The 12,693-nt window shown below is 47.0% G+C and overlaps 1 protein-coding gene across 2 annotated transcripts in view; it reads left to right on the forward strand.

Moving 5' to 3' along the window:
* Positions 1-441: 441 nt before the first annotated feature.
* The window catches only part of LYPD1 (LY6/PLAUR domain containing 1), a 68,662-nt gene continuing 56,410 nt past the window's right edge, over positions 442-12,693 (forward strand). The window contains exons 1-3 of one of the 2 annotated variants that reach the window (XM_024975656.2): positions 442-642; positions 770-799; positions 2,103-2,240. In XM_024975656.2, the coding sequence (XP_024831424.1) occupies positions 573-642; positions 770-799; positions 2,103-2,240 (238 nt within the window). In that variant the 5' untranslated portion in view covers positions 442-572. 2 annotated transcript variants of the gene reach the window in all.

The raw sequence follows: 12,693 nt of genomic DNA on the forward strand, positions 1-12,693 counted from the left end.
GGAGCGCGCCCGGCCCCTCGCGGCCCCGCAGCTCCAGTCCCGCAGGCCGGAGAGACCCTGCGGCGGAGGAGCCTACCATCCCCGGGGGCTCAGGAAAGGGGTGGGGGGCGCGCGCGCCCTTGCAAGCAGAGGGCCACGGGCACGCAGTCTTCCGACCTCACCTCCCAGGTCCTGCAGACTGCGCCCGCCGGATCCCCGCGGCACCTGCTGCGCCCTCCTCCCGCTGCTCCCTGGTCTCCAGCCTCTGGGCCTCGGAAAACTACACGCTCTCTACCTCTCTAGGCGTCCCAGTCCCGGGGACGCGCGGAGGCGGGAGGAGAGGGCGAGCGGAAGGGGGTGGGACGTGAAAAGACTGTCCCAGCTTTCCCCGCTCACCACCCCCACCCCAACTCGGCAGCCGTCACGTGGTGCCTGGAGTGGGAGGTGGGGAGAAGACAGGAGACTTTTTTGGGTGCTCGGGATCGCCAGTAGTTCTTTCATTCTCCGTCGCCAACTCCAGAGACTCCGTGCTCCGCCAGGGAGCTCGAGTCAGAGGAGCGGCGACCCCTCAGCCCGGAGCCCCGGCTCGGGCGATGCGGGCGCCGCCGGCGGCACCTGCGGCTCCTCTCGGCGGCGGCGGTCGCCTCGGCGGCAGCAGAGCGGGCCCCATCAGCCTCGGCAGCCACAGCCGCTGCGGCCCGGACAGCCTCCGCCGCGGTCGCAGCTTCTGATGCGCCTGCTCGCTCCCGGCCCCGCGGCTCCGGGAGGATGTGGGTCCTCGGCGTCGCAGCAACTTTTTGCGGATTGTTCTTGCTTCAAGGTAAGAAAACGAAGCGGCCAGCTGTCCGGCCCGGCGCGCACACCCCATCCACCCGCCGGCCCCTTTGCCTCCCTGGGCGCCCATCTCCGGTCCTGTGCTGCTCCGGGTTGGCCCAGAGGGAGTTTGGCTGCGGCGAGGGGTGTTCAAAGGCGCTAGATGGGAAGGTCTCCAAATCCCGCGCTGCAGGAGAGGCGGGAGCGGCGGATTGGTGGGACTCTGGCTGCAGATGGTTGGGCTGCGCGGTAGAAAGAAGCTAAGCTAGGAAGGAGGCAGGGTCCGAGCCGCATGGGGTCTCAGCTAGGGAACTGGGGCGACAGACAGCGAACCTGCCAAGTCGTCGGGCGTCTCTAGCAACCCGTGGGAGTGGCGCCGCCGACAGGTGAGCCGCACGCGGGGCAGCCTGTGGCCAGGGCGCGCCCGGGTTGGGTTGCTGCGCTCGGAGCGCGACCGCTGTGGGGCTGGGAGGGGTTGCGCCGGGTCCGCGACTTGTTTGCCCGGGAGCCGGGGGAATTGGGTCTGGAAGGCAGCTCGTAGATGCGAGCGGAGCAGTCAGGCTGGAGCGGAGAGAGGTGAGAAACGTCTGACTCCTTTCCTCCAGTACGAGACCGACTTCCAACCCAGCTCTGCAGAGCTGGGACCCCGAGCCGGAGCCCTAGCTAAATCGAGCCGCGAAAGTGGGGCAGAAAGCGGCCGGGGATGCACGCCCACACAAACACAAGCACGCAGGCACGTTCCCACGCCACGGCCACCCCTGCTGCTTCGGGGAACCGTCCCGAAGAAAGGTGGGATACTTGGGGCGCAGCGGCACTTCCTCCAGAGCTTCAGCGTAGGGAGCCTGCGAACCACAGCGCTAGAATGCCGACGCCAAAAATAAAAGAAAACCGAAAATGCGTCTGCAAAGGCAATCGCGACTGGTGCCAAAATAGCAATTAACTCATTTGTAACCAATTAACAATTAGGCAAATCTTCGGCGTAGACTGGAGCTGACGCAAGTCTCTGGAGCTACTCCGCTCTCAGGCTGCATGTTCCTCCTTCTAACTTCCGTGCGGAATGGCCAGGTATGGTGTCGGATAGGCTCTTTGTTTCTGGAGCGAGGGTCTAAGGGTCGCGAGCAAAATTCCACTTTATCCCGCAGGACCTTCCTCGGCCACGCCGCCCTCTACTGGCTTCTGCCGCAGCCGCCTTTCTGGAAGCCCCAGGCGCTAGCGCGGAAGCGACGCTGGCTGGGGCCAGTCGGAGGACGGTGGGTTCCCGGGTGGTCTCTGTGAAGCTGGGTCTGAACCGGACTGCGTCTGTCCCACAGGCTTTGCGTTGCAAATTCAGTGTTACCAGTGTGAAGAATTCCAACTGAATAACGACTGCTCGTCCCCCGAGTTCATCGTGAATTGCACGGTGAACGTTCAAGACATGTGTCAGAAAGAAGTGATGGAGCAAAGCGCAGGTAAGAGGCTGGCAGGCCTCCTCCTCCTCCCCCCCCTCTCCAGCCTGGGCCTAGGTGGAAGTGAGGGGCCATTGCATTACAGGAAAAGATTGACTTGGATATTATGCACACACTGGTTTATCGCGGATTTACTTTTACAGTGCTGGGAAGATGAAGAGTTCCAAGTTACTTTAATCTCATTAGAGTTAATTACCAGGGCTTCTCCCCAAGGAACTGGGAGGGGGATGTGCATTTAAATGAATGGCGCTCCTCTTTTTATTTACTCCCCTCACCTTCCTCTGCTAAAAGCTGATCGGGAGGCTGGAAAATATATGGATAACCAGCCCTGCTTGGGCAACTAGACAGTAGCCTGTGAGCAGTGTCAGCCTGAAATATGAAGCTAGTTGAAGTTCCCAGAGGTCAGCACTTGAAAAATGTGTTTTGTCAGAGAGCCACGCCATATTTCTTTGAAGAACACTACAGGATCTTTATTTAATTTTAGAACTAATGCATCAAATTCCAGGCACAAATTGCCAAGATCTTTCAAAGGAATGTAGTTTCCAGTCCCACAGGCTTAGCTGCTGGCAGGCTGACAGAGGGCCTGGGCACCGGCCAGGTGGAGAAAGAAGGGGAGGTGGGTCTTGCTAGCAGCAAACCTCCCTCATTTCCTGCAGAGTCTTCTCACTGAGCAGGAGCTCCTGGCCCCTCTCAGGAGTCTTTTCAGAAGTCAAAATCTCCCCTTAAAGTACAACTGGAACTTTGGGGAAATTGGTGAACTAGGGTTTCATTTCCAAGGTCAAATCAACAAATATAGATTTTGTCATTTTAAAGATGTTGATAGATGAATAATATTCAGTGAACCCAAGCCCAGCTTCTGTTTAGCTGGCTGGACTGCACTGCCCATGGAGCCTGGTGAAGGGTTAAGTGAGTCCTTTAATCCAGTAGCAGATTCATGCAAAGGCTCAAGTTTTAAACCCAGCATTTTGGGAAAAACAACTTTGGGAATGTTGTTTTCTTCTCAGAGAAGGGTCTGGCTGCACCTTGTGGCTTGCCGCTTAGTTACGTGGGAAGGCACTAGCTAGTCACTGTACTGTGAGGTGGGGTGTGTGTGTATGTGACTTTCAAGGCTGTTCGTTTAGATTATGATCAGTCTAGCTGTGGATTCTTTCCACCAGAATCATTCTTCTAGGAAACTGGAAACGTAATTGCTCTCAAAAATAACTTCTCAAAGAAAGCAACATGCATTGTGTGGTTATATGGGATGCTCCTGCTGCTGCTGCTGCTGCTAAGTCGCTTCAGTCCTGTCCAACTCTGTGCGACCCCATAGACGGCAGCCCACCAGGCTCCCCCTTCCCTGGGATTCTCCAGGCAAGAACACTGGAGTGGGTTGCCATTTCCTTCTCCAATGCATGAAAGTGAAAATTGAAAGTGAAGTCACTCAGTTGTGTCTGACTCTTAGCGACCCCATGGATTGCAGCCCACCAGCCTCCTCCGTCCATGGGATTTTCCAGGCAAGAGTACTGGAGTGGGGTGCCATATGGGATGCAGGCTGTTAAAAAAGCCAAACAAAACTTAGTGATGGGTCTTTAGCTAAGATTGACATGGGTGATTCTGGTGAGATGTTTCTTGTCTGCTTGTATTTCATTCCTGAGAATTTAATCTGAGCAAAAACAGACTGCCCTTCCACCAGAGGAACTGCTGTGATTTTCATCAGAATCACTCTGAACACTTTATTGCAACTCTCAAATATTTGTAGCTTTCTTCCTGGCAGTAGTTTAGAGGCAGACAGAAAGGGGGATATGGAACTTCCTCGTCATCCTCCAGGTCACTGCTTACCCGGGGATCTTGTTTCATAACCTGGGATATGATTGTCACAAGGAGAGGCAAAGCTATGAACCAAATTGCAGTCAGAAGAGGTGGCTTCCTGAGAGATATTTTTTGCTTTTTCAAAGTGTACTTTGAAGATGCACTTTGAAAATGGAATTTTCAAGTGTTCAGTTTTTCATCTGGCTTCCCTCTCTCATCTACCCCGCACTGATTTTTGTTTTGTTTTGTTTTGTTTAAAAAGGTATCACTGGCATGATAATGCCTAGCTTCTCTACCGAGAAACTGAGCACAGTCAGCACCTGACCTGAAGTTGCTATTAGCTCAATCAAAGTGGGTGCTGTGTATCTTCAAACCAGGTTCCTCTGGCCACATGTCATAGGCTAGAGAGTGACAGACACGGGAGAGATAAGGCAAACTCAATTGTGAGGTGTGAGACACAGACACCGTTGATGGGCTCAAAGGAACTGGTTAGGGGAAGGAAGCAAGCTGTGTGCACGGAGTATCCTGAATTCAATAGAAATCAGCCAAACATATACTTCTGTGTTTGAAGTTGAAGGTGGGGTGGGCATAGGAGAGGGAGTGGACAGAAATGTCTAAGGCGTTTCCATTTTCATCATGTGGTGTTAGAGACCAATCTGTTTAAGTGGTGATTAACTCTACCCTTGTTGGCAGGGCGAGAGAGCCAACCTGAAAACTGATTGTTAAGTGAACACAGCTTAGTGTACTCATCAGTGTAGCAACAGCTGATTTCTGTTGTACACGGCATGTGCAGGTTCTTTGTGCCTTATGTGGGGATATCACCTGAAATCTGAGAGTCCTCTTATGAGGCTCCCGTTTCCCAGGCTACTACCCATGGGCGTTTCATTTCACTGCAGGGTCAACTTCTCCCCACCTGTCCAATGATGCTATTAGGTGTCGAAGTCAGAATCGTTTCTGCTTAATCAGTGATACATATCCTTTCAAGAATTTCAGTGCTTTGGAACTGAAAGGGTTTTTGTTGTTTTAGTTTTTAAAAAATTACATTGACTTATCTATTAGAAAAATCATAAAAGGGGGATCTAGCAATCTGCTTTCTATTCCATCTACTACAACAACCTCCCAAATTTCTCCTTTAATGAGAGAGTTCACCAACTTTTGTAGCACATACACAAAAATTAATCTACATTTGCATAAAGATTATAAGTAAATATAATAGAATTATATTGATAGGAGTAAACCATAAGTGGTTGATTTATAGTTGACAGTGTGCATCAGAATCTGGGAGTTTTGTTCAAATTTACATCTGGACCCCTCCTTGGACAGGCCACTTTAGGGAAGTCTGTGGTGGAGCTGGCCAGGGGTCAGCCCCTAAATTGAGAGCTGCTGGTCTGGACCAACCTTTTTGTGTATTAGAGGAGTAAAACAAGAGCCAGGGAAATTAGATGTCTGGTCCATATCTGTCAGTCAGGTGTTACTGAGCGGCATCTGCTCAGTAACATCCTGGGCCAACCCCTTACGCAGGAAAATATGTCTCCAGTGCTGCCTGCAAAGATAACTCAGGCAAAGTGCTAAAGACTTAGACAATTCTCATGCCCACCAAGTTCACCTAATAGGCTTAGTGAACTGGGTTGAGTGGACGATCCACAAAATGGATTTTGCAAGAACAGGAGAACGAACTTGGGATTTGTAAAGTCTGAGTGCTATGGCATTTTCCATAGGTAGAGAAAAAGTAGGGTTTTAAATGGACTAAGATTTTAATGCACCAAGCAAGTTTGATTTTAAGTAGGAATGAAAGGCATTCTTTTTGCAAAAAAAAAAAAAAAAATACCAGCAGTGCAATATGCCCAGGCCCTCAGATAGGCCTTTCTGGATTAAGTCTGCAAACTCAGCTCTTATGAATTTTCAGGCAGGTACACTGAATTTTCAAGTGTGAAGTACATTTAAAATTAACCTTTACCTATTCCCCCGAGTGGAGAAGGAAATGGCAGCCCACTCCAGTATTCTTGCTTGGAGAATCCCAGGGACAGAGGAGCCTAGTGGGCTGCCATCTATGGCATCGCACAGAGTTGGACTGAAGTGACTTAGCAGCAGCAGCATTCCCCAGAGTGGCATTCCTATGGGGGGCTGAGAGAGTTTTCTGCTTTTTTCCCCCCTTGGCCAGTCGTCGAGAAATAAGGCTTGGATTATGGGGAGGGGAAGGCTCCTTTCATTGTCCTTACTAATTGATATTTAAATGTTTGCATAATAAATGACTTGTTCTCTCCAGCTCTGCACTTAATGAGTTAGTGTCTACTTAAGGCGCCACCCTTGATAATGACATTTCTCTTGCTCTGGCTTATCACTACACTCCATAAAATATTTCAAATATTGATTTTCACTTCAGAATAGAAGCCCCCCGCCCATGAATTTTGAAACCAGAGTATAAAGAATGTGAATTTGCATTTGTTTGACAGTGCAATCTTGTAATTAGAGTTTTTCCTCTTGACTAGATACAGTGAAAGGGGTATAATTTAATTTTTATAGACTAGCCAATTTCTGCCCTTTGTAAAATATAGCTCTGTCAGTGAGCAAAATGTTACAGGTTCTCCTAAACCTTATTTAAAAGTTAAATGCAGTGTATTGAGAGAAAGTTCATGGGCGGAATCAGTAACCTAATCGATCTCTTCACCCATCCTTTGCAACAGGCATTAATCTATTTGTCTGTTTTGCGATACATGAGTTACTGATTTATATGCCATGTTGCATGTACATTATGGCTGTATAAGTAATGACTATTCTCCTTTTGGATTAGTTAGTTGCTCATTAAATTGGACGAGGATGACTTCATACCTTAGATAGATTACTTTAATCCCTTATTTTCTCATGAACTAAAAAGGGATAGCAAGGGAGGACCTAGGGGTCTCTGAAACAGTCATCCACTCTTAGCAGAAAGAAGTAACAAGTTAACCATGGCCTGTGTTCTCTGCTTAATTTCACTAAGATTGAAAATGACAGGCTACAGTGAGCTTGGCAGGAAGGAAGGGTCAGTTTTGCCAACCAGTATTATATCCCAGTCCCTTTATACCTGGATTCTTTTATTTAAGGTGCACACACATGGCATATATATGTATATGCATATATCTAAAATTTTCCCTATATATGTCTGCACACAATCCTAATTTTTGTGAGAAGAGGTGAAAATATGCATCCTCCTTCTTTGTAGCTGTTTAAGTCATAAACGCTTAACCTGTGTTATATTGTAGGCACAGAGGTATTTTCTAACTTTTTTTGCCCCAGAACATCTTTGTTCAGAGAACCGGTGATGTCTGTCAATTTTCCAGTGCCCCCTGTCTACTCCGTATCTTTTTCTTTTACTCATTCTCTCATATCCTCTACCTTTTGAACATCCCACCTGCAGCCCTTACTTTCTCACCCTCAAATCCATTTTGAGATGGTTATGGAATCCACTCCAAGAGTAGAGAACAGAAATGTAAAAAATCACCATATTTTAACTTTGCCAAGGAGACCGCAACAGGTTAAAAAAGTTTAAAATAAAAAAGATTCAGATGTCAAAAAAGATATCCTCGTACATTAACATTGGCCCTGCTAAAAAGGTTTCTATGTCAACCTCAATGAAGGTATGAATTATGTGGAGAAAGATTCTGTGTGGTGAATGTCAATATCACTGCCTGTTTCCCAGCGGGACCCTGAAAGAACACCTTTTTCTCCAAGGCAAAACACTTTGCCATTCTGGTTGTTCACTTAAGTTCTCGAGATGCATCCATCTCTTTCATGTGGCAGGCATAGCAGACTTCTGAGGAGGTCTTCGGAGAGTGAATATCAGATGTCTTCAGTCCCTTGGACTCTCCAGTAAGTAAAGCATTTGTTTATGTTAACTTTCTAGCTGAACAAGCAGCCAGGGCTGACCTCCCATCTCCGTAGATGAAACATTTGAGGATTGATCCAGCTCTCCCATGGCACTAATTCCTCCCACTATGATCTCATGAAAGCTTCCATCATTGATGGTTTTCCTAATGAGTTTAAACAGAGAAGCTTCAAAGCTGGGCTTTCTCTCCCAAGTGAAAAATGAAACGCACTATGAAAACAAAACCCACTCTTTGCTTTGAACTCGGAAATCTGCTTCCCTTCTATATTCCTGAAATAAAAAGATCTGAATTTACAGCCTGTTTTCTTTTTCCTTCTCCCCTTCCTGCCTTCTTTCCTTCTTGCCCGCCTTCCCCCTCCCTCCTCCTACCCTTTTCTCTCCCCCTCCCTTTCTCTCTCTTTTGTTCTTGTTCGATGACTGACTTAGATTCTAATGCTCAAACCTGGCCAAGGTTTATTAGCACACTGTGCAGAAGTAGTCCACACCCCAACCTCTGTTGTCAGCTGTTGCGTGAAAAGGGGATCTCTCTCCGGTAGGGAGCGAACAACCATGTGCCAGGCTTCCCAGGAACTTTGAAGAGGTTACTCAGCTACTGCATGTCCCAGGGGCTTAGCTTCCTCCCCTGTTATACATCAAAACAAGTCACCCGGCTTCTTATGAGATACAGAAAGGCAGTGAGGAATGCTGGCAGTCTAGTCACCTTAAGGTACCAATTCTAAAGGTGGAAACCTGCAGGAATTCTCACCAGGAGTTGCTTCATTCTCCATAGCTACCTCTGAAGGCTGGCCCAGATAACCTGACAACTCTACACACACTTTCTCGGACTGAAGGAGTCCTTGCATTTAACCCTTAACTCCTTAAAATGGGATCCTCACAATTAGCCTGGAAGGTCCACAGTGAGATAATATATTCACCTGATGGTTGGTGGATCTGAGATGCAGAGAGATTCAGCAGTTTGCTCAGGACCACACAGCCGGTGGGACTGAAATTCAAGTCCTTCCCTTCCCTGGGATTTTTTTTTTCAATCATTCTAATGTCATTTGTTTTTCTTTTTGTATTTTTCATTACAATTTTCTTGAGATATAATTTATGTATCATAAAATTCATCCTTTTAGAGCTGCAGTCCCCAGCCTTTTTGTCGTCAGGGACCGATTTTGTGGCAGACAACTTTTCCACAGACCAGGGTGGGGGGTGGTGGTTTCAGGATGATTCCAGTGCATTACTTCTATTGTGCACTTTATTTCTATTATTATTATATCAGCTCCACCATAGAACATCAGACATTAGATCCCAGAGATTGGGGATCCCTGTTTTAGCACATAAAATTGATTGTTTTTAGTATATTCACAAGTTGTAAAAATAGTCTAATTCCAGATATATATCTAATTCCAGAACATTTTCATCAGCCCAAAAAGAAACCCTGTACCCTTTAGCTGTCACTAATCTGAGAACTAATCTACTCTCTGTCTCTCTGATTTGCCTATTCTGGACATTTCACATAAATGGATTCACACAATCTGTGTTTTTCTATGATTGCTTCTTTCATTTAGAATAATGTTTTCAAGGTTCATCCATTTCACACCCCCTTTTGAAGTGCACTTTTCCTCTTGCTTTGCAGAGGTCAAAAGGAAAGCTCAGGCTTGGCAAGTTCTAAACTATAGAATGGGGTGGGGTGAGATGGGGTAGGAGAGCGCATGACTGTGAACCTGGAATTCCATAGGCTAATTCGCCCAATTGCTACGTTGAACTAAAAACCTGTGCTAAGAGCAAGCTGTCTCAGGAAGCCACAGGACAAAGGAATTCATAATCATCAAGAATCTGCTCTGTGCTCAGCACTGGGCTCCCCATCCATTGCCTCCACATCCATTACCATTTGTTAAACGGTTAATTGACTTTTCCCTGCTGTTGTTCAGTCCTCAGTCCGTCGTGTCCTTGTCTGACTCTCTGTTACCCTACACCAGGCTTCCCTGTCCTTCACTATTTCCTGGAGTTTGCTCAGATTCATTTCCATTGGTTGGTGATGCCATCTCATTCTCTGCTACCCTCTTCCCTTTTTGCCTTGAATTAATTTGTTAGCCACAAGAATCCTCAGGGATCTGGGTGGGCTATCACTGATACTAGAAGCTCTTATCCGTGATCTCAGCTGCCCATCCCAACACCTGGCATCCTCCATAGACCACAGCCCTCAAGCATCCTGCACCACTTAAGCTAGAAGAGATCTTCATTTATAATCTCAGAGAAGAGGTTACCGGGGCACAGAAAGTTTCCTTTTCTGAGGGCCTGCCTAAAGAGTTTGATCAGTCCAGCTCCTCGTTCTTTCTTTGAGAATGCCCATGGGTAGAGCAGGGGGAGAAGCATTCTGGGGAGAGATTTTGGCTAAGGAGACACAATTCTGGTGTGGTTTTATCATCTACCACGCGTACTCCGTAAACATGTGCAAATCTAGCCATTTTTTCCCCCATACCAAATCACTGATGATTTGGTAGACATAACTGTTTACCCCTTTAGAAGGTATACGTTTCTTCTGTTATTTCCTTCTCTGAGACTAAGCTGAATACTTCCTTGCCTAGTGGTACAGGGATTGTCTTTTGGGGCTAAGAGAATTGCTGGTAGAGGACAATGTATTTCCTCCTACACTGGGCATTTTACAAAAGGCCATATCAATAACATAGGAGCTTCAATCAAATCTGTGATGAGTCAGGCTGCAGTAAACAAAAGAATTATGATATATGTTCCTAATTCCTTCTATCCATGGTACATTTTGGGCCATGGCAACATTGTGGTTCAGGAACTGTTTTCACAAGCCAGAATTATACTGCATGTTCCCTAATTAATAAATGGCTTCCAATGTTCTGATTGCTTGCAACAGTCCAAAGCAGTGCAGTAGATGAACTGAATTAAGTGCTTTCAATAAGGTGAAACCATAAAGAGTTTATAAGCAATTGCTTCCCCCCGCCCCCAACAGTGTATTTAAGTAGAATAAAGCAGTGATGGTTCATGACGTTGATTGTGAGCTTTATGACTACAAAAACCAGGAGAGGGATCCAGACGTGAAAATGATGAAGTGTTGTATTATTTTAAGGAAGTTGTGATACTTGGTCCAGTGCATTTCATTTCTCACTGGACATGGACAATAGCTTTTTATGTTTTTCTATTTCTTGGACTTGTTGGCGAAAGCGGAAGATTGGTAGAAAGAGTGCCGGGGCGTGTGGTAGCCAGTGTGGCCCTCAGCCCACTGTGGTCCATGCACACCGTACTTGCCCTGAATATGAATGTGCAGAGCAGCTTCAGAGCAGCTTCAGAGCAGCGCTGAGGCTGCTTCAAAGAGCACCGGCATGAGCAGGTGTATTGAAAGTGATGCTGGGTGATGGGTATCCTGTACTGTTTTGTCACTTATGTAAAAGCTAGCAAACCACTCGGGTTTCCCATAACTTCAGAAAACCAGTACAGAAATAGCAAGAGGTGGGCAGGTTGACTAGTTGTCCACCCCATGAGACCGTCCAAGTGGATCTTGGCTTCAAAGCCAGCTGTGAGATTCTTTTGAGAATTTCCGTGGCTTCAGAAGGAAAGGCTGTGAGCGGGTGGGGCCCACACCCAGAGAGGGAAGAGTTCGCTGACTTTCTTTGAAAAGACTGAACATCATTCTTCTCAGCCTGTCCCAGGCTGTTGGAAGGGAAAAAAGAAGAAAGCAAGTCAGAAGCAGATGTTTTACATAAGAGCAGGTTAAGAGCCAGAGAGACTAAACCAACTTGGTTGTAAAACCTGGGTCTGTGTGTACAAGCCAATGGGGCCCTGCTTACCTGTGCCTGCGTTTCTTGCATTGACCTTGGTGATGAAAGGAGGATGACAGAGGGATGCTCTGACAATCTCCAGCCAGCAGTTTGCATGGCACTGGATCCTTTAGGATTTTAGAGTATCTTTTCCTAATAGAATTGGATTGTAGCTTCGTTCACTAGCTTCCATGTCTGGTGCTCATTCCTGCACCCGGAGCTCCCGAGCACAGTACCCACCTCTTCCTTTCCCTCTGCCTCTCTCTTTCTCCCCCTGCCTTCTCCCTGTCTCCTTTCACGCACAGACACTGCCACTCACTCACTGCCACTCACTCACTGCTATGTAGACACCCCAGAAATATTTGCTAAATAAGTATGCTTGAAAAATCATGTTTCAAGCTAAAATAAATAATCTATTGGTATTTTAGAAGTATTATACCAAAAATGAGGGGGCTTAAATCTCTATCATAAGAAGAAAAGAACAAAGTTGAGTGTACTATTGGCTTTTTCGTTACACTTGAAATGGTCTACATGCCCATTAATGGCACATAAGAAACAGCTCTGAAGTGCAGTGCACCCCAGTTTTTCTTGGGTGTCAGCTTTTAAGTCTGATCTGGCCATGCTTTGAATAAGAATGTTTTCTGGAAACCACACACCCCAACTCCTACAACATTCGGCTAACTTGGTAGTCAAGCCAGCTGGGGACAGGTGACCATCCAGCCAATTCCATCAGTTGGAGGTGTGAGCTATGTGGAACTCCAGCACATCGAGATCCACCTTGGTTATGAACTCCCTTAGGAAGAAAACCAATCCTCCCACGTAGTCATATTCCCCCAACAAACCTCTGTTCCCACCAGGCCTCTCCCATACAGGAGATGCAAATTGAAAATACATGTGAAGATGTCCCACAAGACAGAGATAATCCAGACTTCCAGCTGGGGGATGTACTTCTAAACCATTTAATTTCAGAAAATTAAGCCACAGAGGGAAGCAGGAAAAAAAGACTATGTTTTTGCTCTCCTGTGGTCTATCC

Source organism: Bos taurus, chromosome 2, assembly GCF_002263795.3.
Source record: "Bos taurus isolate L1 Dominette 01449 registration number 42190680 breed Hereford chromosome 2, ARS-UCD2.0, whole genome shotgun sequence".
NCBI lineage: Eukaryota > Metazoa > Chordata > Mammalia > Artiodactyla > Bovidae > Bos > Bos taurus.